This window comes from Ostrinia furnacalis, unplaced genomic scaffold (genome assembly GCF_004193835.3).
Source record: "Ostrinia furnacalis isolate ACB-3 unplaced genomic scaffold, ASM419383v2 OfSCF5574, whole genome shotgun sequence".
NCBI classification, from domain to species: domain Eukaryota; kingdom Metazoa; phylum Arthropoda; class Insecta; order Lepidoptera; family Crambidae; genus Ostrinia; species Ostrinia furnacalis.
The window spans coordinates 28301-56194 of record NW_021135813.1 but is presented as its reverse complement, the minus strand read 5'-3'; the positions used below and the strand labels follow the sequence as shown (position 1 = coordinate 56194).

The 27894-nt window shown below is 38.6% G+C and overlaps 1 protein-coding gene across 1 annotated transcript in view; it reads right to left on the bottom strand.

Annotated features, from left to right (window-relative positions):
- Nucleotides 1–27611, bottom strand: part of LOC114361320 (endoplasmic reticulum metallopeptidase 1) — a 41551-nt gene extending 13940 nt beyond the window's left edge. The window contains 11 exon segments of the mRNA XM_028316316.1: nt 781–925; nt 1624–1772; nt 3041–3185; nt 8877–8975; nt 9866–9993; nt 10726–10887; nt 11624–11804; nt 14130–14246; nt 15622–15675; nt 16408–16482; nt 27345–27611. Of these exon segments, the coding sequence (XP_028172117.1) occupies nt 781–925; nt 1624–1772; nt 3041–3185; nt 8877–8975; nt 9866–9993; nt 10726–10887; nt 11624–11804; nt 14130–14246; nt 15622–15675; nt 16408–16482; nt 27345–27401 (1312 nt within the window). The 5' untranslated portion in view covers nt 27402–27611.
- Nucleotides 27612–27894: the final 283 nt, after the last annotated feature.

Here is a 27894-nt window from a genome sequence, read left to right as displayed (position 1 = left end):
GGCCTACCCAAGGATTTACGCAAAAACAGGTCCTGCGCCGCCCGCATCCAGGTTCTAACCGCGACCTTCACCAGATCGTCAGTTCATCTTGTGGACTACCGTTTTTCGGCTCGTGGTCGCCACTCGATAACTTTTTTGCCTCAGCGGCTATCAGATCTGCGAGCTATGTGCTCCCCCACTGTTATTTGAGTTCATTCTGGGAGCGGGTAGTCAATGCGAAAAAATGCTCAACGGTTGGAATGTGCAGGTGTCAAAATGTCCATACGGACCGGCTGTTAGTGTGGCAAAAAGTATGAACGTCGAAATGAGCAATGGTTAAAATGATCTGAAGTTAAAATGTCTTCGGGTTTATTCGAACAAGCGTCTTATTGCATCAAGGTAAAAAGTCCAAAAAAAACTCTATGACTGGACTACAAGAACATTGAACATTTTGACATTTAATTTTATTAATTTAATCATGAGCACAATATATCAGTTGATCATTTTATCTATCACACCTTTTGTAGTACTTGTATTTTGTGATGTGTACCATTTGTCACTAAACCATTGTAACCATGGTAATAATGTACATTTTGACACTGGGACTTTTTGACGTTCATACTTTTTGCCACACTAACAGCCGGTCCGTATGGACATTTTGACACCTGCACATTCCAACCGTTGAGCGTTTTTTCGCATTGACTACCCACTCCCAGAATGACTTGAGTTTAGCAATTCTGCGGGTTATGTCGTCCACTTTAGTTTTCCTGCTACAAGAGATAAATTAATCAATGTACTCACGGCATCCGACGAGCCATATGTAGTAAGCCACCGAGAGCAAAGCCAATAACGCCACGAAAGCGTCCAGAATGTGTGAGGCCACCCGCGATATCGACACCATGAACAGGTTGTAGAAGTCGAAGTACACCATTTGGGTGGCTACAGCCTGGAAGAGGTGAGATTTATTTAAGTTATTAGGCACAAAAAAAAAGCTTAGTTTTTAGAATGAAGCTCAGAATTCAGTTGAAATTGAATTTTTGAGAATTGGTTTTTGATTGATTGACTTGCAATATTAAGAAATGGATAGAATTTATGTCTAAATGAGGATGAATGGAGTTTTGAACAATGTCTTGTAAATAAGCCTACGATTTTTTACAGTAATTTTAACCTGCCACGGATTTCACATTTGCTCCAACCGCTAGAAATTTATTTAAAAAAAATTTAGTACCTAATCAACAGTTATATCCCCAAAATGTGGCAAAAGCAACTGAGCATTTTATTTGATATTAATAAAATATTTATTTTTATTTTCAAACTAAATTTTGAATGAATTGCACCACCTAACTTTGGCGTAACTATAACGATAACCGGTGCTTTTTGTATGGAGCTTGACAGATTTTTGACGTTTGTCAAAGTTAATAAAGTAAGATGGTGCAACTTGGTGCCAAACAGGCGTCTTTAGATTATAGGCTATAGACATAACACCTTAAAAAAGTATCAAATATTGTTATTTCAATTATTTTTTAGCTAGGTACTTCCTTTAATTAATTATTAATTTTTATTTTATATTTATTTTTTATTTTATTTTTATTTTATTTTATTTTTTATTTATTTTAATGATTGAAATAAACCTCCACCACTGACCTTGTCCTGCAAGTCCATATCAGCTGCCTCAGCCACTAAATGCAGTAACATATTCCCTGCATTCTGTATGACTCCAGGCAGGATGAGCTCGGGCCGGTCGTTGCGCGTGTGGTACACGTGGCCCCCCTTCGAGAACGCTATGTCTATGCCTGGGGGGAGACAGAACAATAATAAATAAAATAAATTGTAATAATAATATAATAATTGTACCGCTTGTGCTCTCTAGCACAGGGGTCATACCTCAACAACTGAAAAATAGTTTAAATACGTTAGAACTACCGACTAATACCTTTTACAATATGCAGAAAGCTGCAATTCTCAATACGTGCCGAATTTTACGGCGATTCCTACAAGAGGACCATCACTTGGTTAACAACCCGTGAGTTTTCTTTCAATACCGGAACAACACGTTCCGAGATTTTTTAAGAAGAAAATATAAATAAGTTTTAATGTCTCACTCTCTCTCTCTCGTTTTCTAATTAAATATGCGAAATTTAAACTTGAGAAGATCTTTAAGTTTTATACATTTTAGTTAAGTGAAGAGAAAAACAATGCTCTGATTGTAGTAACTTATTATTTTATTATTTATTCGTATGTAAAATCTAAGTTAAGACTTTCTCAAATTGGGGTTAGCCAGTGATTATAAAAATAAAGATGACAGCTACAAACGAGTGCTTAAAGTTGCTCCAAAAGTAACATTAAATAAATAAAACTGAATAAAAAAGGACTTATTTTGCCAAGTGTTTGTGTTATATCGATTGGTCGGGTATATATCACGATGTAGCCAATTCAATGATTGGCCCACGCCATATAATAAAAGATTTTTTAAGTTTAAAATAGTCTAAATATTTCGCAGTTGTTTGAGAAATTAGATTAAAATGACTTCGAATTAATTTATAACGAAATTATTGACTACTAGCGGCCGCCCGCGACTTCGTACGCGTGGTTCCCGTTTTACCCCCTTCATCTATCTTACACGGTTTAGATTTATTTATACAAATGTTTTTTCCCGCTATCTCCCGTTCCCGTGGGAATTTTGCAACATCCTGTTGTAACTAAGCTTTAAGTTTACTAAGGTACGTGCTTGCCAAATTTCAAGCGTCTAACTTAAGCGGTTTAGATTTTTCATACTAAAGGATTTTCCCGCTAATTCCTATTCCCGTGGGAATTCCTAAGTATACTATAACCTGCGCAGGAGAATGAAGAATAATTGTACCAAGTTTCGTTAAAATCTAGTTTTTGTTTCTATAAAGAACATACAGACAGACAGACAGACAAAAATTTTACTGATTGCATTTTTGGCATCAGTATCGATCACTAATCACCCCCTGATAGTTATTTTGAAAATATATTTCATGTACAGAATTGACCTCTCTACAGATTTATTATAAGTATAGATAAAATATAACCAACTCACCCTGTATGTCCCCAAAGTCCCGCCATATCCGGAAGTCGGTGTCGGACGGGATGATTCCCGATGTAAATAAGAACTCGCCTACCGCTTGAGCAGACGGACGCGGTGTTCCTCGCTCGTAGGCCCGAAGGATACGCGGGTCCGTCACCTGTGAAAACGATTCAAAATCAAAATCAAAAGTATTTAGTCAGTTTAGACCACAAGTGGCACTTATGAACGTCAAAATATTATTATAGAAAATAATAAAAAAAGAAAATGTAGCCCTTAGATTTTACGCAATAGCCATTTATATGAAACTAATAACTGATCCAGGGAACTTTATACCGCCCATTCAATGTGTGACATGATTTCATTTCATTTATTTATTCCAAAAACAAAATACATTGTATAGGATGTATTGTAGATGCAGTCTTTCCCAAAGTGGGCGATAGCGCCCCCTTGTGGGCGCTGCAGGCTTAAAGGGGGGCGGTAAGAGACCCAGAAAAAAAATCGAGACGTTGTGTAGAGGCTTGGGAGGCGTCATTTACTAGGAGGACTCTTAGACACCGACTGAGCACTCGATACTCGACTATAAATGGGGGCGCTAAAAAGAATTTATTCTCAAAGTGGGCAGTAGACAAAATAAGTTTGGGAACCGCTGGATATAGGATGCAAAAAAAAATCAATCCCGTATTGTTATACGCATATACCGACCGAACTTTTTTTTACAAAGATGTTTCTTTGTAACAGAAAGAAAAAAAAGTTCGGTCCCATATAAAATGCATGAAAAAAAAAAAGAAAACGGTCGGGGGTCGCAAAATATTTTTTTTTTCATACTACGAGAGTCGTGTCATGAAAAGGGTTGAAAAACACTGGCTTAGACAATTTGATTTTATCAATTATCGAAGTTTTCATACTTTTTTAAAAATATTAGTTCATCAGGAATAACGTAGGATTCGAATAGTATTTTTTTAAACCAGTCCTGTAATTTCAATGCAAATAAAAAAACAATAAAATTTTACAAAAAAGTTACAGTGAAAAAAAAAACATTTTTAATCGTGGTTTCCACAATATTCATTTATTGAACTCAAGCTTACGACTAAACAAAAACTTTCGTGGCAAACAATCATGGGAATTTACATATTTCCACATATAAAATAGGCTAGCTCAAAATCGACCGTTCACGTTGGCGTCGCGCACCGGGAAGAAGGAAACTTCTCGAAGCTTCCGCGTGAGTCGCGAGACGCGCGGGGGGACTGCCTCGCGCCGATTGGCCGAGGAAAGGGCGCGGCACCATACTTCCGCGTGATTCGCTATTAGACGAGATGGCGTGATAACACTAACGTTGCGTTGTTCGCGCGCGATAACGTTACAAACGTTATGAAATAGCGTTGCCGCGTTACAACCTCCCCCTCTAGTTCAGACGACGCAACGCGGTCTGGACTAGCTTAAGACTTACGCGGCCTACCTCGCCTACGCTTTTCCCTAACAGGCGGCTGGATGTGACCAACAAACGGAGTAAGTTGTGAGGCATGGTACTTCCCTAACTTCGCTCCAGACTCTCCCTCCAGGAGGTAAGTAGTGTCACTCAAGACCCTCGATATCTTATACGGGCCGTCACGCCTAGGGTTAAACTTAGGGGTTTGACCTCGATCAGTGTCGTTCAAACCCTGGGTCTTCAGCAAGACCAAATCGCCTACCTTATAGTCGGGCGGCGGCCGACGACCTTCGTCGGCGTATTTCTTCCGGATCGCCTGGGCTTTCTCATGAGCATCTCTAGCGTCGAGGAGTGCGGAGGACAGCTTCCTAAGGTAAGTGGTAATATTAGCTACGAACTTATCATTCTCCACAATCTCCCTCATGTCAGTGAGTGCGTCGGCAGGCGCGCGCAGCTCCCGCCCGAAGGTAAGGAACGCAGGTGAGTACCCAGTACTAGTGCACAATGCCGAGTTCATCGCAAACCTCACGGAAGCTATGTGCTCGTCCCACGACGAATGATCTCTACCCACCAGGATTGCCAGCTGAGGTTTCAGGTCTCTGTTCTTTCTCTCCACAGGATTGGCCTCAGGATGGTAGAATGGCGTCAGGCACTGATCGATCCCGAACGTGTTACAGACCTGCTGCATGATCTCGCTAACAAACTGCACGCCATTATCGCTTACCATCCTCCTCGGCACACCGAACCTCAGGAAAACCTCCTCTATAAGGGTCTTGGCACATTCTACGCTGGTGGCATTCTTCAATGCGAAGAGTTCGATCCATCTACTGCAAACATCCTCGACAATCAAAATCCATCGGTTCCCCGCGGGTGTCTCAGGCAAGGGACCGAAAAGGTCGACAGACATTACTTCAAAACGGCGGGCTCCGGCAGGGGACTGAAGAAGGCCGGCTGGCTTGCGGTTATCAGCTTTATACCGCTGACAGGGCACACAATTCTTCACATACTCAGCCACAGTCGCTCTCATACCAGGCCAATAAAATCGTGAACTGATCCGGTGCAGCGTGCGCTCGACTCCCATGTGACCAGCCGTCGGTGCGTCATGGTAATCAGCGAGGACCTTTGCTCTCTCGCTCGTCGGTACAACTAAGCACGCGTCGTCATTCTCGTCGGATTCAGGACCACATCTGTATAAAATTCCATCTGACATCACGTAGCCGCGGTTTGACCACTGTCTCCCCCTAAAGGGTTCGTCTTCCGTCTCCAAGTCGTCTATAATCCTCTTGATCTCAGGGTCCTGAAGCTGCTTCTCGCGCAGGTCGGATGCGCTCTGAGTGAGTACAAGCCTCCTGGCCGGTACTTTGATGCTGATGCTGTGAGTACAAGCCTCCTGGCTGGTGCTTTGATGCTGATGCTGTGAGTACAAGCCTCCTGGCCGGTACTTTGATGCTGATGCTGTGAGTACAAGCCTCCTGGCCGGTACTATAATGCTGATGCTGTGAGTACAAGCCTCCTGGCTTGCGTTGATGATAGCACTTCAAGAACTTAGAGAGCACTAGTTCACTGGTTACACGTTCCGTGACGTGGTGTTAACGTGTCAGTTGACAACGCGAACTATACTGCACTGTACCGGAAACGCGAGATCAAACCAGTCCGTAGGATCGAAGGACCATTTAATGTGGGGCGTAACTCCTACATTAAAGAATGCTAGGGTAAGGATGTTATGCTATGAGGATGTGAGTGATGCTGAAGGGTCGGGAGAGAGGTGGGATGAAAACGACCAGTTTGAGTGACTGTTAAAAATACACTGATTTATTGCTATAACGTATTCAATGCGTTTTACGCTAATTTGGGTCAACCGCGCAAACGCTTACTTAGCAATAACTTATTAGATATATGAAAAGTGAATACGTTTGTACGATAGCTCGTACACATGGTACTTCCCTAACTTCGCTCCAGACTCTCCCTCCAGGAGGTAAGTAGTGTCACTCAAGACCCTCGATATCTTATACGGGCCGTCACGCCTAGGGTTAAACTTAGGGGTTTGACCTCGATCAGTGTCGTTCAAACCCTGGGTCTTCAGCAAGACCAAATCACCTACCTTATAGTCGGGCGGCGGCCGACGACCTTCGTCGGCGTATTTCTTCCGGATCGCCTGGGCTTTCTCATGAGCATCTCTAGTAGGGCATGAATATCGGAATCACGGAATCTCGTAATATCGGAATCTCGGAGTACGAGATCCGATATTACAATTCCGATATTGAACGACCCAATATCGTAATATCGGAATCAGATAAAGGTTTTAATTGAGATTTTAAACAAAGCGTTTAAACGCGCCACAACCTGCCACAAAGCCGAAAGTACATGATTGGCAAAGACCAATGATTTTCTCTTGTCTCTCACCATCACTTTTTGTCCCACTGCAAATATTTATGGTAAATTTTACTTGTTCTAAATAACACTTGCCGTACTTGGTCTTAGCAATGAAAAACGACATCTCAACTCCCTTCCAAACATTAATTGGACTATGGCCCGTTAGTTCTGCGTACCTACTATGTGCCCTGCCCATTGCCACTCAGCTTGCTAGTCCGTCAGACTATAGATGTCAGCGACTTTAGTTCGTTAACGGAGCTTCTCATTTCTGATTAGATCTCGTAAAGAAACACCAAGCATAGCCTTCTTCATAGCACGCTGTGCAACTTTGAGAGCCCACGTTTCCGAGCCGTAAATCATCACTGGTTACACACACTGATTGAAGACTTTCGTCTTTAAGCACTGAGGTATTTTGGACAAAAAGATGTTGTGTAGTTTCCCGAACGCGGCCCAGCCGAGTAGGATTCGACGATTTACCTCTTTCTCGAAATTGCATCATTCATCATTGCATTTGCATTGCAAAACTGACGGCCGATGGGGCAGCAAGGTTCTGGAGTGGAGTTCACGTACCAGAAATCGCAGAGTAGGACTGCCATTCACAAGGTGGACCTCAGGCTGCTACCAACCAACCATTGTGAAAATTATTGGGGGAGGCCTATGTTCAGCAGTGCACGTCCTATGGCTGAAATGATGATGATGATGATGGCCCGTGGTTTTGTGAGTTGTACAGTCGCGGAATGAAAAGGTTCGTCACCTTGGTGTCGGTTTTCGCTTGCACTAGGTACTGTAAGAGTCAAACCTGCCAACATAACAGTGCAAGAAACAGTGCTGCTAACATTTAAATAAATATGACGTTTGCTAACGAATAAGGTTTTGCTTGTTTATTTTTCTATCCCATCAGTGCAATGCAATGATGACATTGACCAATTGACAATAGTTTTTTTTATTTAATAGAAATAATAATGGCAGGTTGAACCAACAAGAAGGTTTTAGTTTATCAATCATAATAATCTTCTTGACAAGATAAATCGTCAAACAACTTTGACATCAACATCTGAATAATTTTGAACTTTACTGACGAACAGTTAAAGATTATTTTCTCTAACTCAAGATTATTCTGTAACATAGTTTCAAAAGGTAATATGGTCATCGCGGTTGCCTGCGACCCCACATTTGGATCGCGTCGCGGAAGCCATCGTCACTCGTAACAGTTCGAGATTGCACTGTTTTCACGCCGGTAAAAACAGGTTTCGACACGTTGCTGCACTCACGGTAGGTACTTTGCCGGTACTGTTCGTAGGTTAAGGCCTCGAGTTGGGCGTCATTTTAATCGTGGTTTCCACAATATTCATTTATTGAACTCAAGCTTACGACTAAACAAAAACTTTCGTGGCAAACAATCATGGGAATTTACATATTTCCACATATAAAATAGGCTAGCTCAAAATCGACCGTTCACGTTGGCGTCGCGCACCGGGAAGAAGGAAACTTCTCGAAGCTTCCGCGTGAGTCGCGAGACGCGCGGGGGGACTGCCTCGCGCCGATTGGCCGAGGAAAGGGCGCGGCACCATACTTCCGCGTGATTCGCTATTAGACGAGATGGCGTGATAACACTAACGTTGCGTTGTTCGCGCGCGATAACGTTACAAACGTTATGAAATAGCGTTGCCGCGTTACACATTTATTTTATTTATTAGGACAACCAACAAGACAAACACGCATACATGAAATTACTATAACTAAAAGTGCTTAAAACTAAGTGCTGTCTTAATTAAACATAAAAATAATGCAAAATACCTCAATAATGAGGGCTATCGTTTTAGCGCTCACCAGTTAGCGCCACTGTAGAGTAAGGTCCTGTCACTTGCTAGTAGCGAAGACAGTGGCACCAACTGGTGAGCGCTAAGTGGTAGGAGGACTATCGCATTTGCACTCATCAAGATGGCTCCACTGTAGAGTAAGGTCCTGTCAATCGCCAAGGGTGCCAACTGTTAAGTATAAAAACGATAGCCCTTATTGGCTGGTGATCATCAGCGTATGATACGTTACCTGAAAGACCGAGGGCTTCCCATTCATTCCAGCCGCGTCCAGGTTGACCACGGCCGTCACTGCCTTCGACCACGGGTGGTGTAAGAACGCATGACTGCCCTGTAAATAACAAATATGTGTTACTAGCTGTGCCCGCGACTTCGTACGCGTGTGGCTATCGTTTTATTTTGCAAAATTCTGTCTTGGCCCAGAACATATGGTGAAACGCAACTGCAACGAAACTTCAACTGCTAGTTACTTTTGAGTTGCATCTAATTTAGCCATAGCGTCCGTTGAGAGACCACACATGACGCGACCAGTTTGAAACTTTCAAACTGGTCGAAAGCAACTCAAAAGTAACTAGCAGTTGCAATTTAGTTGCAGTTGCGTTTCACCGTCTGTTCTGGGCCTTCTAAAAGGAACCCACAAACCCACGTTCTAAAAGGAACCCCCATGCAAAATTTAAGACTCTAGCACTTGTAGATTCTGAGATTTCGTGATGAGTGAGTCAGTCAATCAGTGACCTGTCGCTTTTATAGGTATAGATTGTATGATATGCTTTGCTCACGACATATCAAGATTGTATAGTTCGCAGTAGACTTAAAATTGGATTTTGAAAGTGTGGTAGGCATAGGAATAAGCCACTATGGGCGATAATTTAATTAATTAATTGAGTAAATGACAGTTAGTAAAACAAAATAGCTCGTGGTTTCACTTGAAACCTTGACTTTGGTTCATTCTTTCCGGCTTAATAATAATTAATAGCACTTACAGCGAATAAACTTATGACAGGCTGCAGCTTGCTCACGTAAAAAAATGTAGAATGCCAACTAGGTACACTCAGCGTCAAATATTATGACACCCAAAGTAGTCAAAAAGTTCGTAATACGTCTTTGTTACAATTGAAATAAGGTATTATCAACTTTTTGACCCCTGGTGGTGTGGTGTCGAGAACTATTTGATGCTGACTGTACGAGTAATATAACTGACGCTAGCCGATATAAACATACCTGCAACGGGTTTTCTTCAGCTCCATTGAATAAGAACAAAATATTGTGTTTGAACTTCGTGGATCTCCGGGACAGTCTGCTTAGCACTTCCACCATTACCGCGCAAAACACACCGTTGTCTGACGCCCCTGTAACCAACAAAAATCTATACTAATATTATAAATGCGAAAGTAACTCTGTCTGTCTGTCTGTCTCGCTTTCACGCCTAAACCACTGAACCTATTTTGATGAAATTTGGCAAATATATAGTTTGAGTCCCGGGAAAGGACATAGGATAGTTTTTATCCCGGTTTTTGAAACAGGGACGCGCGCGATATAGGTTTTCTGTGACAGACAAAATTACACGCGGGCGAAGCCGCGGGCGGAAAGCTAGTCTAAATATTATAAGGGTACCCCCTTAGGGGTGAAGTTGAAATGGGATCCACGCGGGCGAAGTCGCGGGCGGCCGCTAGTTTTAAATAAAAAGAAACCTTATCGGCCGTTTGGTGTAGTGGTTCGAAACGGACTACTATTCCGGAGGTAGCGGGTTCGATTCCCGCACAGTACAAACAATTGTGTGCATGAACATACATATTTGTTTGTATTGGACTGGGTGTTTTATATGTATAATAAGCATGTATTTACAAAAAAAAAGCATTTAAGTATGTTTATATCCGTTGTCTAGTACCCATAGTACAAGCTTTGCTTAGTTTGGGACTAGAAGCGCAGTGTAAATGTCCAAGGATATTTATTCTTCTTCTTCTTTATTTATTTATTACCTTGAGCAAAAGACACCGAGTCGTAGATGAAATGAAGTACTAGTATTAAGCTTTAATTTGGCGTAGCGGCCGCTAGTTTTAAATAAAAATAAACCTTATTACCTTGAGCAAAAGGCACCGAGTCGTAGTGGCAGTTGAGCAGCAGGGCCGGGCCCAGGGTGCCGTTGCTGTGGAACCCGGTTTCGCCTTCGAGTAGCGCGACGATGTTGGACACGTTTTGGTAGTAGTTCACGAAAGGCACGCTGAAGTTTAGGAAGTAGTCGCCTGGAATTGAAATAGATCAATTTATTTAATTAAAAAAGGCGTATTTGCAGAAAATAACATAAATTCACACTCAGAATCCTTGAAAAAGTCACAGTCTCCATCCGACCGAAAAGAGCGCAGTACGTAAATCTACAGCATCAACCACAATTTCACTACCTATTTTTCTTTCTTTTTAAAGTAAAGATTATATTATCAGTAAATTATTATTTTCTTTCTTTCTTTCTTTCACAATTTTTTACATAAGAAATGCATATAGATGTGCATTAAATTGTTTAATGGTCTTCCTGACTGTATAAAGCTACAACAGGGTAAGAGTTCAAAATGGGGTTGACGGTTGGTTGCATTATACAAATTGTTTTATTCACTTTATAAGAAGAGGATTTTTTAAAAAAGATTATTAGCAATTTGTATTGCACAAATTAATAATAGTCCCGTTAGCCCCTCGTGTTAAGCTAAATAAGCTTGTGTTACGAGTGGGCTCACCACAATAGTCGAGCGGCGGTGGGACTCGAACCCGCGTTCCTCGGATCTCGAGTCAGCCAGTCCGACCACTTCAATGTTGGGCTATCGTGGCTATGCTATTCTATGCTATGCTATTCTGGCTGTAAGCAAATTGGTAGGTTTATTAGGTAAAGAATATTGTTCATACATGCTGCGGGCTGCGTTCTCTTTGACCTGACCTGACCGCAGAATGCATCCAGTATGGCAAATCTTTGATGCATTATATCTCACTCACCAGTGACCAACTGCCAGTCAGTCTTCACAGTCAGTCGCGCCTGCGCCGCCACACCATTCAGCAGATCCAAGAGATCCCTGGTCTTCTGCAGGTGGAACTCGGTCCCGGCCACGCGCGGCTGGCCTCCGAGGATTTGGGTCAGGTAACGCTGCGCTGATTCTTCGCTGAACGTCTGCCAATCCTGGAAAGAAAAGTAAAGAAAACTTGATTGATAACAAAGTAACACATTTTACAAATACATCACCAGAAAAAAATGTTGCCAATGAGGTCACCCACTCGGTATCATCTTGACTGCATAGCATTAGCGGTACACTGGATTTTAAGTGGATGCCTTGTACAGGCAATTAATATATTAGTTAATAGATAAGAAGATTTAAAAGAAATAAAATAGTCCATTAATAGCATTACTATACAGATCAGCGGTTCTTAAACTTTTTAGCTCGCGACCCCAAACATACGAGGGGCGGCTGAAAAGTTTTGAGCCTAAGTATCTTCAAGTGTTATTATTGACTTTATTTTGATTGAATTAATTTGCCAATAACCTCCTTAGTATATGTAAAAAGTTTCATTTTATTAGCGTCATCACGCTTTTAGTAATTAATCCGTAAACATCACCATGTCTCAGTCATCCGCGCAATGTACGAAATTGAAGTACACAGTTGTCATAAAATTCCTCAAAAAGAGGTACAAAATGCTGACGGTAACATTTGAAGAGATGTCTACAGTTTATGGGGAGTCTAAGCCTTCATTTGCCACCATGAAAGATTGGATCCGATAGTTCAAGCATGGCAGGGAGTCGCTAAAAGATGACCGCAAGTCAGGGCGGCCAGATTTCGCCATTAACGAATAAAATAATGAAAATTTAAATAATCTTGCTTAAGAGATCAGCGAATTAAGCTGTGACAGATAGCTGAAGCCATAGGCATTAGCAAGGAACGTATTGGCGATATTTTTCATACTCATATGCACATGAAATAGGGGTACGCGCGATGGGTGCCAATAATGCTCACGGCGCTCGACAGCCAGCGTCGAGTCACAACTTCGCAGGAGTTTTAGGACATCTTTGGCCATAATCCTAACAATTTTTTTTCTCACATTGTCACTACTGATGAATAATAGACCCGGCAGTACGATTAAGAGTCAATGCAATGGATTCAAAAGGGAAAACGCCGCCGCGGAAATTCAAAGTGGAGCGATCGAATCCCAAGCTCATAGCCACTATTTTTGGGATTGTGGAGGAATTTCATTCATTGCCTACCTACTTAAAAAAAACTACAATAAACGGGGATTATTATGCTGTACTGTTGATAAGAGTGCGTCAAGTGGTTGTTGAAATATTAAGAAGCAAACTGGCGAAAGGAAATCTGTTATTGCAAGACAATTCGCCCGTGCACACCGCGCATGTTGCATAGCTTGCCCCGGGTAAAACTGGATTTCAAGAAATTAATCACCCACCGCACAGTTTAGTCCGAATCCCTAGCTATTTTGTCTAATTCTCAAATTGGAAAAAAGTCCTCCAGGAACGAAGATTTTTGAGTGACAAAGAAATGAGGGCGGCGTTAAAGGCTCATTTTGAAGGCAAAGATTGCGAATTTTTTTTCAGTGGGTTAAAAGCTCTTTTACACAGATGTAAGAAGTCCGTTGTAGTAGAGGGAGATTAATAAGAAAAATATATTTTTTATACTTTTCTATCGGCATTTTTAATACCCTAGGCTCAAAACTTTTCAGCCGCCCCTCGTAAATAGGTAGGCATAGTATGTGAAGCGGACCATGAGGTTTTAATCAGACTTTAAACAGAAAGTCCATGGTTTGGTCAAAATAAACTTGCAACTTTTCTAAGATTCCCACGACTCGTCCCAAAACTGAGGTTAAGAAAGGCTGTTATAAATACTCAAACATAGAAGAATAAGGCCCGGTTTCTAAATGAGGGCTATCGTTTTTATACTTAACAGTTGGCACCCCTGGCGATTGACAGGACCTTACTCTACAGTGGCGCCATCTTGATGAGCGCAAATGCAATAGTCCTCCTACCACTATAGCGCTCACCAGCCGGCGCCACTCTCTTCGCTATTAGCAAGTGACCTTACTCTACAGTGGCGCCAACTGGTGAGCGCTAAAACGATAGCCCTCATTGAGATAGTTTGGCTTGAGGTTATCTTCTTAACAAGTAGGAACTTGGAACTTTTCATAATAAATCGCGTGTGATCGCGTTGGTTTGGCTGAACCTTGAGTAGAAAATGAGCACGCTCAAGCTTTTTCGCAAACAAGGGTTTTAAAGCAAGGGTTTTCGCGAAGGAAAGATCCGCTAGATGGCGGAACGTGGATCTGACTGCTGCGTGAATGGTGGATTTTGAAATATCTGTCAACGTCTTGTCAAAAATAACCAATCATGCAGCATTTGGACCTCGCGTCTACGTATTGCCATCTGGCGGATTTTTCATTCGCGAAAACCCTCATTCTCACTTTAGAAACCGGGCATAAAAAGTGTAAATACATAACAACTCACATCTCTGCCGATGCTGACTTCTTGCACCACCCTTGGCATGTCATCCTCAATGAGTTGCGTCAGGAAACCGAGCAGCAGGTACAGTCCTAATAGTACGATTATTAGAATACTGGGTACCTACAACATGGTCTTAATATAACACTATCACAGTCAGTTAATTGATTAATTTAATTGTTATTATGTCAAGACACCACAAGTAAAACAACATACAACCCAACCAAAACCAAATCTAAAAACCGCCACCAAACACATTATGTAATATTTTTTAATAACATAAAACAATTAATATTATCCCCTTATTACAGAGTTAAACTCGCGTTCATTACTAGTTTAAATTCATATTTAGTATGGAAAAGTGAATTTAAACCAGTGATCATCGTGCGTTTAACTTTTTTGTAATAAATCACATAACATTTATTTTTATTTACCAACCACCAAATGTATGTTTGTAGTCAAAAAATAATTTTGGCGATGTTATTTTACTGTGTATGTGTGTACATAATATGTTAATAAGTATTAAGTAGTTTATGAAAATATGCAAAGTCATAAACAACAGTATCAAATATTTGCTATTTAATCTATTCTTAATACAGATAAGATTACTCACGCGATGTGGGTAAAATTATATCGGATTAATTATCAGCAAGGAAGCCCTGATAAATTTAGAAAACACGCGTGCTTTTCATTCTAAATTCGTTTAATTTGTCTAAAAAGAGCTATTTTATTGTTGCTTCTATAATTAAATCTGTTCGCGATAATTAGCTTTGTTAAAAATAGAATAGATTCTAATACTTTTCATTAATTAAAATTTGTTTTATCATTTAATTTTAGTATCTAGCTAAATCAGGCTTATGATAACGAAAATTATTTATGGCGCCAAATGATAAACTAAAGTCCGATTAATCTAGTTTTGATGTAAATTTGTTTCTAGAAGGCATAGTTTGACTAATATTAATCAATCAACGACAATAATTTACGTACACAACGTATGGCCGCCTGGGTCTAGTAATCACCCACCAGTGATATAAAAAAGTTTTCTGAGATCATTGTTGATACAAAGGGCTACTCTCTAACGCTTATTTTCGTACTTTCAGTTAAATCATGAGCAATAGCGAAAAAGAGCCCCGATAAATGACAAAAGTTTTAGGATGAAACCCTAGTCAAAGTAATTTTTTTTTCAGACAAGACTGAAGTGTATAGTGTAATTACAAGGTCGAGGCCTTGTATGAGGGATAAGTGACCAGAAATGATGCTGTCCCACAGTTATTTTCTCCATACATTTACGGTGATATGGATTTTAAAAGCTTGACCTTAATCCTTAGTTAAAATACACGGAGAGTGCATATTTGAATAGTGGCAACCGTATGTTCCCAAAAACAAAAAGACGTGTTTTTTGAACCCGATAAGGTAAATCAAATTTATAGTGCATCCCAAAACAATAACAATTTTAACATACACAAAGCGAAATTCCCTTTTTTAATTATTTACTCACTGATTTCACGGGTTCATACAAATGAATTCCCTTTCTTGTGATTTCGTACAACACCTAGAATTAAAACCTATTATTTGCAAAATATTAAAGTAGACTAATATTTTAAATATTATTTTTAAAACTATTTTTAGAACGAATAGTTAGATATTTAATTAAAAAGATGATAATAATTCTTAATGAATAAAAAAAAGATTAGTCACATAGATGATAATGATGAATGATAAAGTTATCACAATAAAATAATGAGATGACAAAATTATTCACAAAATTTAGTAAAAAGTATTAGTAGGTAACACAATAAATACTAGGATTTAAATTCAAGCCAGATTATCACAACAAGAATGCGTTGGTTTTTCCATTTATTTAAAGCTAAATTACGAACTTGAATCCGACTTGAAGAAATACGAAGGGGGCATCAAAAAAGTATTTGAGAACCACTGTCTTCGTCGAAGTATTTTACAAGTTTGTAACTGAGTGTAAGCAACATGTTGTAGTTAGAAAGAACTAAATAGTAGTCTATTTTATAACATGTTTTTGAAACAAGAACACGTTATTTTAAACGCAGATACTCCAGTTGTATCATCTACCTACAGTCCAGCTTTTCATTCGAGTCACTGACGCAACATTTTGGAGATTATCTTTTATGCTTTTATCCGCTTATTTGCAGTTGCAGTGATTTAGCCAATGCCCAGTGTTCAAGAGAACAATTTTTATCTGTTAATTTCCCATATGTCAGGTGTCTCGAATAAAAAGCTGGCTTGCAAAATAAATATGAACTATATTAACCCGTTGCCAGGGCTTTTCGTCGCCTTTCTCATTGTATTCGTCTGTAGGTAAGCCCGAGTAAGCCCGCGGCGTGTTCTGAAATACATAGTGAAGACATAAACATTTGGGTTGTGGAGTCAACAAATTGAAACGTCTTCTGTCAGCATTTGTGCGGATATTATGAACCTAAATGACGCTTCTAACCGTCAGAAATGGAAGAAAAACGCCAGGAGAGCTACCCTCGGAGATGACATCGTGTACCTCATCAGCGCAACCACGACCACTCTGACGAGAGTGCCCGACTAAGAACCTAAAATTTTGATAAAATCTGGAGATCCACGCCGGATCTGATTCTAGTCCTGAAGTTATTGTAGTCATCAGCACTGCATAAATGATATAGACCTTTTACAAGAAGCGAAAAAAATATGGTTAAGAAAACAAAATGCGGTGCAAGACCCCTGGTCCAGAAATTTGGTTTAATAGAAAATGTTTAAATTAATTTTAAGTGAAATAATTACCCTATCCGCCATACAAAATCTGTGATGTGTTATAGTGATGTATGTCAGTAATGACAGCTTTGCTATTTTTTTTATAGTCCATCCAATATAGCTTGATTAGAATGACAGCTGTCATCAAAAGTAACGACATAACTTTGTAGTAGCGATCAATGAGAGCTAAATATTGGCGGACAAGAAATAATTCACGTCTGACCTACAAACAATATTTTCGACGACAGTGCTTCCAATAAAAATGATAATTTCGTGTAAATGCAGCGTTAAATTACATCAATAAGTAGTAATTCGAAATTATAAAAATCAAGCTAGAGTATTAACGACGTCTTTACAAGGTTATCTCGACTTACAAAAATGTTAGTGTTGGGACATATCGACAAATGTCATATTAAATTAAAACCATGGGGTCCAAGCGCGCGCTCATTCCTTTTATAAGGAACTGGCAAAGAGGCTCACCGAGGTGACCGGTGATCAAAAGGCTGGCAGCTATTTCGGCCAGAGAATTAGCCTGGCCATTCAACGTGGCAATGCTGCCAGCCTTTTGGGCACCATTCCTGACTGCGGCGCTGGGGGTGAAGTATTTTTTATTTTGTAAATAGTTTTTATCATTAGTAATTTTAAAATTTTAGTTTTTAAGTCATTTTAAATTAAAACTGTTTTTTTAACATATTTAACAAATTTTTTTTCTTACTAATTTTTAACATATTTAAGTCAAGTTATACGTTTTTCTAAATGTTCACTATTAAAAACCAAAAAACATTTCATTCTTAAATAATCAAACATCGGAAATCAATCACCGGTAATTTTTTGGGTATTCATAGCACCGTTGCTCTAGAAGAGATGCCCACCGCCCTCTAGGGAGAGGAAAAACCCACTGAAGAACACTGATGATAATGACTTCGACTTAGGTTGTACACCCTTGACATGAATTTTAAATTTTACTGTCTTTAACCCTTTTCTTGGCATCGTAACACGGGTGATACATCATAATTTAAAAAATCCTGAGGGCAGCGAAAGCTTTAGAAATAATTTATTTTATACATAACACGTTCCTGATATATCATAGAATGAGATAAAAAAAACTATTCACACAAAAATACATTTGGCTGTCAGTTATTGCCAAAATTGGTTAACCTAAGCATGTTGGCTTCAAACGCGTGGTAAGTTTATTTGTTTATTGGCGATATCACAAAATATTTATGTTATTTTCTGTATGTAATTTACAGAAGAAGGATTACTCTGAGTTTTTCGTTTGGTTTGGATGGTGTGTATTGCTACTTGCCGATTTTATAACCGTCCATGTGCCTGTGTATCATATATGTTACATTGCCAAGTGCGTCGTGATGTATTTTTAAATCATAATTTAAGAAAAAATGCGTATTTTTAAAAGATATTAGTGTTACATTAGTAGGAAATACAGTAATTAGAGTGGACAAGCTTGTGGAGTGCAATTAGTTCATAAAAATCTATTAAACTCCATCCACGCTACCTTCTGATGCCGTCAAATATGAAAATGTTGGCCTATTTTCGCTTCTTGTGGAAAATATAAAACTAGAAAAATAGGCAGATTAAATATAAAATGCACAAAATATAATCAACTTTTATGTGGTAAAAAGTTATTCGATTTTATGACTTTTATCATTGTTAGTAGGTATAAAAAGCAAGAGTCCGAGTTATTATTATTTGCTATAATTGGATTTGGCATATTCTTTTCACTCTGAGTTTCTCTTTTGATAAGGAAGTTTAAAAAATACCTTTTTAAATTATTTATGTATGTTTTTGTTCATTCAAAATTATATTTTGAATATTTTAGCTTTTTAATTTTCTATACCCTAATCTTGGCAGTGTATCATATATGATACACCTGGTTTCTGAAAAACTGAAAACAATATATTTTTTTAAACATTTTTATTGGCCTATTAGGATCATATTTAACTCATAAATATCAAAAAAAATAAAATCGTAGTTAATTTTTGGTCATGCCAAGATAAGGGTTAAATTTAAATCATAATTGTCATTTTCTACACTAATATTATAAAGAGGAAAACTTTGTTTGTTTGTTTGGTTGTAATGAATAGGCTCAAAAACTACTAGACCGTTTTAAAAAATTCTTTCACTATTCGAAAGCTACATTATCCACGAGTAACATAGGCTACATTTTATTTTGGAAAAAAATATGGAGTCCACGCGGGCGGAGCCGCGGGCGGAAAGCTAGTTATGAATAAAGATATATGAAGAAAAATTGGGTGCATTTTTTCATATCATTTTTTCGAAAACTTATCGATACATCTATGTGAACCGTACGAAACATACCCATCACTAGTCACATTCGTTTGACAGCCGTCATTCTAATCAAGCTATATTGGATAGACTATAATGATCTGGAAAACACTTATAGTTCCAAAATACTGAACTGTCCTATGCATGACATTGACAGCGGGGCGCCACCGTCAATACCGGATCACTGGTTCCGATTTTTGCCATGTTGGAAACCATATAGTTGACCGATGGTAGCGCCCCCCTGTCATTGAGTTTGGTGGGACAGTTCTGCTTGGGTCATCTATAGCACGATCCTCGAACTATAGACCTATATTAACGCTGGGTCCTTTACTAGGTCTGGATTATTCATCCAAGGATGTCCAAGGTCTGGACATAAATTGATAGAAATATTTTATCGTTTCCGTTTGGTTATCACAATTTTATTGGCACTCCTCGGTCAAGTTTCAAAATCTTGTTTCCTGTTACCTAAACGAGGGTATTTTTGACACCACCCATGTATGACTACATGTGAAATGAATCAGAAGGCGTTAGATATTTTAACTATCGCACTTATTGGATTATTTCTTACTAGCTTTCCGGCCGCGCCTTCGCCCGCGTGGAATTTTGTCTGTCACAGAAAATCTTTATCGCACCGTCGCACGCCTCCATTTCAAAAACCGGGATAAAAACTATCCTATGTCCTTTCCCGGGACTCAAACTATCTCTATGCCAAATTTCATCAAAACGGTTCTGTGGTTTAGGCGTGAAAGCAAGACAGACAGACAGAGTTACTTTCGCATTTATAATATTAGTATAGATTTAAACTTTATCAATAGTTTTCAGAAAGGGCAGCGTTATCAACGACCGTCGAAATCACACTCGTTCACTTTATCGGTGTTTTGACTTAACGCGATCTTGAGTGATACACAAAGTTGTTGAGATGAGAATAAGATGAGAATTCTTCTATTATATTCATTATCGTAGCAATTTGGGTTAAGGTTCGCCTATAGTATAGCGAAACTACCATCAAATGATATTAATTATGTGATCGGGCAGGCCTCCCACTAGGTGGACCGACGATCTGGTGAAGGTCGCGGGAGGTGCCTGGATGCGAGCGGCGCAGGATCGGTCTTCGTGGAAATCCTTGGGGGAGGCCTTTGTCCAGCAGTGGACGTCTTTCGGCTGAAACGACGACAAATGTGATCGATCAATACGAAGATAAGTGTTTGGGTATAGAAAAAAGGGAATTGACCAAATTATAAGAAGCTGATGCCTGGTTGGCGTTGAAAATTGGAGAATAGGGACATTATTTGGGTTTTTTCAGTAGCTATTAAATCAAGCTTGGCGAGAAGAAGTTAGGTTTTGTCGATTCAAGAAAACTTTTCCAAATACGCGAGATAAGTTACAACAAACAGTTTAATTCTTAGAGAACAAAATCATGTTACCAAATACTGTGCGAATTTTAATGACGAATTGATGAGTAATAAATTCAGTTGTGAGTTCATCGTTCTAAACTCACCAGCTTTGACGGGGCGATTGTTTAATAAAACAACTCTATTGAAATGTATGAAACTATGAAGAACATCACGTACAATAGGATTATTCTATTTCCTACTAGCTGACCCAGCGAACTCTGTTCCGCCTTAAAGGCAATATAAGCCATCGCAATTTTTCCTTATTTGCTCACCGTTTAGACCTACCCTGGACTACGACAAACATTTTAAAACCAAAATCAGCTCAATCGGCCCAGCCGTTCTCGAGTTTTAATCAGACTAACGAACAGCAATTCATTTTTATTTATATAGATTAAATAATTTTGCAGGTACAAAGACTGATTGTATCAGCCTTCACTGGTTTGGAGGTAGCATTAATGAGAAAGAAAAGTGAATAACTATTTTAATTTCCAATCTGCAGAGATCTCCGGATTTTCAATCTGATCTGAGTCTATAACGAGGAAGCTCTTGGCCTGCATCTCACCTGATGAAAAGTGATGATGAGGCCATAGGTGGATGCGAGATTCACTCGGAATCCTCAGGAATCCTTAACCACAGAGGAACTGGCTACCTAACCTCTTTGTATCTGCATGCCAATTAATTTGATGTCACTAAAGATAGTTTTACCTTTGACATTTTATTTTTCCTTTGCGTCAATTTAGAGCTCTCCATTTTCACTTTAACAAAAACACAGCAGCAAAAGATGTATCTCGGTTGATGAAACAGTGAAAACTGATACGATCGCCTTCATGAAACATAGTGTTATCAGGGATATCTGTAGTTTATTGCACACTTATCTGTTTGCTTAAATCTTGCTAATTTACTGTGCAGTTTGTTTTATCTATAAAATATTAGGATATTAAGCAAATTGATTGTGGATGTATTGAATGTTGTTTTTCCAAACGTGTGATGACTGATTGGTAAAGTCATAATGCAAGGTCAACATTTATTGCAGTTATTTTTAGCTTAAAAGATAATGTTCAATAAGGACTAGGGCATATCTATAAAGTACTGCGAAGTTTTAGTGGATAGCTTGGATTAAGTGTTTCTAAGTCTTCACAAAAACTTGTCCTATCTTTATACTTACACATTTTTGTATCAGATAGTTTAATAAGTGCCAAAAATATACTTAAGTAATGACGGAAACAATTTTTATCAACTGAAACATAAATACATAAAGTAGAACGCAATAAAACATGTGTAAAACAATAAAAAATAATTTATGACATTACAAAATTAATCGTTATTTTATTGTAATGGATAATACTTTTAAAGAAACGTGTCGGGATTTAATTTAATTGGTTTTTCGACGTTTAGAAGAACGTGACTCGAAACGAAGCACGAAATCATAAATAATTCAGCCTGCAATGTCTAAATATGTGGCATTGGAACGATAGAAATACTCGTAGAAATAAATAAAAAAAAAAACTACGACGAACTATTAGAACAAAAAAAAGACTATTGTCTAAAATCTAATACTGTGGGAAAAACCTTACGTGTTATGAAAAAAAAACCTTAAACTACCTACTCTTTATCACAACTAATCCTAAATTAAAAGCGCTCACGATAGCGGCGTTCTAGAGATTTGCTTCATTTCGTTCTAGAGCCGATCCTGTATACGAATAATTATAAAGAAAAAAGCGTTTTTTTAATCAATCATTATCATAGGTAGGTACATTCAGCATCAAATAGTTCGTGACACCCAAAGTACAAAAAGTTCACAACACGCCTTTGTTACAATAATTGGAATAAGGTGGTATTGTCAACTTTTTCGCCACTTTGGGTCCTATTTTGTGCTTTGGGTGTCACGAAATATTTGACGCTGACTGTAGGTACTTTTTTGAGCAGTTCTTATTTTTGGAGCCTTAGAATTTAGAACTCTATTGCCCGTTTTCACCATCAATCCCTAATTTTTAAGACAAAACTTTGAAAACAAAATTCCTGTTTTGTGTTACCATAGGGGTCACATAAAAATTAGGGATTGATGATTAATAAATAAGTAATCTTTACCCCATTTGTATTCGGTGGGGTAACTTGAGAAAAGGTTTGGGAACCTATGACCGCAGACATTTTACTGAAATAATATTATTAGGTAATCCGGGGTAATAGGCCGATTATCGAGTGCGTTTTGCACAATATTTCCGCACGCAATGCGTTTTAGTGGTTAGTAGTGAAGTATGTTATCCACTTGGGGGTCTTAGGTTCGATTACGAAAAATCCAACGGTGTGCGCCTACTCTAAAAGTAGGCGCACACCGTTGGATTTTTCGTCGGCCGATAGTTTAGTCGGGCAGTTGATCAGTATGGGCATGTATGGGAGTGCGCACACTACGCCGATTCGATTTGGCCGATTCTTCATACAAATTAAAATCGGGCACAACTATCGGCCAACTAAAAATCAACGGTGTGCGGCCTACTCTTAGCAGAACTACATAGTGATAAGGTTTGAGGAGATTACGGGTTCGATACCCGCACAGTACATACATTTTTTTTTTGTAAATGGACAGTGTGTATACTCGTATTTACTATGTTTTCTTACCTATATGACAAGACAAAGTAAAAATTCTCGTGCTCGACAAATGTTTTGGTTAATGTCGTTTTTAGAGGTTTTCGTGACGACTTACCAGCTATGAAAATCGCATGCACAGGCTTAAGATGTAACAACTTATTGAGTCGTCGTTAATTGTAGGTAAATTAATTATTGTAGTCAAACGGACGACTCAATAATTATTAGGTGTTTTTGTACACGGTGGACTTTGTCCATTACTATAACTGAGGCTTTACAGTAAATAAATGCATCGAAAAAGTTGCCCTAGACCTACCTGCCCCCCTAAACAAGTTGCACTTTTTGATCGAATCGAAAATCGAATCCGTCATAACCGCATAGTAAAAAAAAATAATTAAGTGGCAGTGGGCGGGGCACATAGCTCGTAGAGCTGATGGTCGCTGGGGCAGGAAAGTTCTTGAGTGGCGACCACGAGCCGGAAGACGTAGCGTGGGTAGGCCTCTCACTAGGCGGACCGACGATCTGGTGAAGTTCGCGGGAGGTGCCTGGATGCGAGCGGCGCAGGACCGGTCTTTGTGGAAATCCTTGGGGGAGGCCTTTGTCCAGCAGTGGACGTCTTTCGGCTGAAACGACGACGACGACGACAAAAATAAGGCTTTTCGACCATTTTTCGACTAGTTTACGATTATAATGAGCACTTTGAGACCCACTGACTCAATTAACTAGAACGTAACTTACAACTTTACAAGTTATTTCAATTTTATCGCGCAATCACACGGTTTAGTGGACGCGCGTGTAACGAACGCAGGATGTTGGCCAAGGGACGTTTGTAGTAATTTACATGAATATTAGTGTACCTACTTAGAATGAAAACAATTTAGACTAGGCGCAGACCACCGATTTTTAGTTGACCGATAGTTGTGCCCGATTTTAAATTGTATGAAGAATCGGCCAAATCGAATCGGCGTAATGTGCGCACTTCCATACATGCCCATACTGATCAACTGCCCGACACCACGTTCTGTGGTACTGTCCTCTGTATGAAGACCTGCGGTGGGAGATGCTGAGTGGGATAGCGCTCTCGGAGGGTTACGGTCCTGCGTGGTACCCCGATCTTGTCAGCTCGGAGGCGAACTTCGCGCGGCTGCGAGGTTTCGCGCACGCGTGGCACAGGAGACGGAACGGACAGACGCACTATGGAGCGAAATTGCGATTTATGGACATAGCGATTTTTTTCACAATTTCTATTTGAAAAAAATACCTATCGATAGGTTACGTTATTCTGATGAATAAATGCTGCACAAGTTTTTCTCTAAAACCAATAGTTTGACTGGAAAAAAATATTTTCCATTTTCGTTGTATGGAATGAAACATAAAGTGGTCGATTTCGACTAAGCCTTGACAGATCTTGCTTTGAAACTACTTGAGCCTTGTTCTATGGCTTGTTGACTGTAATCCTACGCTATCAGCGCGCATCCAAAGTTGCCCGTTCACAAGTTATGAGGTTCTGAAAAATTAAAAAAAAGTAAGTAAAAGTGACTTTTTTTTGGAATATCTTTAAAGATTTAACAAAAATATAAAGATTTTATACGTTAATAATGTAAATTAACCTTAAATTACTGCTAAAAACACATTTTAATAAACTTAAAAGGAATTAAATCAGCGATTTTTTTTTCACAATTTCTGTTTAAAAAAAATACCTATCGATAGGGTATGTTATTCTGATGAATAAATATTATGAACGTTTTTCTCTAAAACCAATAGTTTGGCTGGAAAAAAATATTTTCCATTTTCGTTGTATGGAATGAAACATAAAGTGGTCGATTTCGACTAAGCCTTGACAGATTTTGCTTTGAAACTACTTGAGCCTTGTTCTATGGCTTGTTGACTATAATCCTGCACTAACAGCGCGCGCCCAAAGTTGCCCGTTCAGAAGTTATGAGGTTCCGAAAAATGAAAATTAAAGTAAGTAAAATTGACTTTTCTTTAGATAAGACGACAAGAGAAAGGTTAATTACATTACTAAAGTATATAATTTTCATGTTTTAGTTGAATCTTTAAAGATTTATACCCAAAAAAAGACACTTTTACTTACTTTAATTTTCATTTTTCGGAACCTCATAACTTCTGAACGGGCAACTTTGTGCGCGCGCTGTTAGTCTAGGATTATAGTCAACAAGCCATAGAACAAGGCTCAAGTAGTTTCAAAGCAAAATCTGTCAAGGCTTAGTCGAAATCGACCACTTTATGTTTCATTCCATACAACGAAAATGGAAAATATTTTTTTCCAGTCAAACTATTGGTTTTAGAGAAAAACTTGTGCAGCATTTATTCATCAGAATAACGTAACCTATCGATAGGTATTTTTTTCAAATAGAAATTGTGAAAAAAATCGCTATGTCCATAAATCGCAATTTCGCTCCATAGTGAGACGGCTAGCGGCCAGGCACCGGATGGTGCCAACGTGCTAGTAGAGTCCATGCCCCAGAAGGGGGAGAGTGGCAAGGGACAAATGGACAAAGATTAAAGAGCTTGTAGAGAGTCAAGAATTGCGCGCGGTGGAGTGCAATCTGCCGTAGGCAGCCGCAATTCCGCGCGCATCTCTCAAGATTCGGCCACAATAACCGCGAGGTTGGTATGGCCATGGGTGGTGGTGGGATTTGATCAACTGCCCGACTAAACTATCGGCCGACGAAAAATCGATGGTCTGTGCCTAGGCTTGAAAACACATCGTGGGCTTCAAGTCGTATAAGCCTGGGCGCAGACCACCGATTTTTCGTCGGCCGATAGTTGGGTCGGGCTGTTAATCAGTCAAGGCTGTCAATCAAGGGGTATTGCATAAAATATACGACACTATGGCCATAGTATAATGACGCCCAAGTGTCGTTTTTGCATTAAACGACAGCTAGCTTGAAGCCCGCGACACGTAGAAAGCATAAATAACTTAGAAAAAGGGAAGCTGCCTATAATTCTTTGGATTTTAACTGTCTTTAAAGACAATGAAACAATGACAAAAGAAATGTATAGGTAATTAGTGCCTAGTCATGTATGTAATAAATAAATTAATTGTAATCAAGATTCTATTGTGTATGCTGTATTTATAAACTAATAAAGAAAATCCATATTCAAAAGGATACTGCCCTTAATCCATATGGGTAAAGGAAAAAATGCCTGCAAAAAATTCAAGTTCTGTATTTGATAATTTTTTAACGAACACATTGTCCTGAAGTTTTAGCAGCCTATCTTTTAGTAGTGTTTATGTAAAACTATTCATGACAAATTCATATTTATTTGAAGCCGAATTACTAATAAAGTAATAGCTATAAAATGGCTGGTAACTTGCTGACTAAAGTAAAAAAAAATGGATACTCCCAGTTTGTTTGTTTCAACCAAATGACGTCCACTGCTGGACAAAGGCCTCCCCCAAGAATTTCCACAAAGACCACTCCTAGTTATTACAATCCTAATCACATTAATGTTAATACAACTTTGTTAGTAAGTAATATTGGAAACAACTAAAGTGCCTGTAATTGTGTAAATAAGTACTAATATTCTTACTATATTTTTGTCCCATTAAACATTAAACATTTTGGTATCCAAAAGAGTAAAAACACAAATCTTGGTTTAAATATGTGATTAGCAGGTTTAGCACTCCTTTAAAATGGTCGAGTAGACATACAACACCAATATCTAGCACTGATATTAGTCACTGATAACATTACGAGTCCATTATCTTTACTACGATGATATCAATAGTTTGCTATTTGAATTTTAGAAGTATAAAACTGCTGTAAAAATTAAGTCTCAAGGCTGCGTAATCAGATAATATTGATTTACTTAGTTTAATCGATGGTTCTATTACATTTTGTGAAGTCAGAACGCTGCCATTGACAAATCATGGTGGGGTCAAAGCAGAAACTTGACGATTAATATACAAAATTGCTTGCTGTTTTAAATTTATTACAAATTATCATTATTGTGGAAAGTTTAATACAAATTAATAGTCTAAATAAAGATGGTAGGTAGGATTCGGGATATTATGTCATATTTTGGCGTGCACCTCAAAAATTATAAATGCCGTACCATAATAATCTTGATAAAAAAAAATGTTTTTACTGCAGTTTCAGGAAATGTTATTTACAAGAAAGTAAATGCTGACAGAAGACTTAAAATTTTTAAAGTTACTTACCAAGAAAGACCCCTTTTTGTTTTTTAAATTAATAAATTCGTCGCCGGCAGCACTCATTGTGAAGTTTTACCTGCTTACAACTTGTAAAAACACAAGCACTACTTGAAAATTTTAATTTACAACACAGTAATCACTACCACTGATACATTCTTATAATAAGTAAAAATACATGTGGATTATGCACTTTGTACGCTTGTGACCAGAGAAATTAATAAAGTTTTGCAATATTACATTTCCATGAAAAAAAGTAGGTAGGTAAAAAAGTATGAAGAAACTTGAAATGTCAAAGACCGTTCTATCTAGTATCTACGTTTATTTTAACGTTCAATTGATTAAATGTCAAATTTGGAAATCCCTTCCGAAACATTATTTGTATTAGCACATTTTGTGAATATTTTATACAACCAGAATGAAAACAATATAATAAATGATAGTTTAATTATTGTATTAATACCTAGTTCAATATTTTTCTTATACATTTTTATTATTTTTTAAGACGATAGAACGAACGAACGGTAAAATAGCAAGATATTGCTTTGGCATCTGTCAA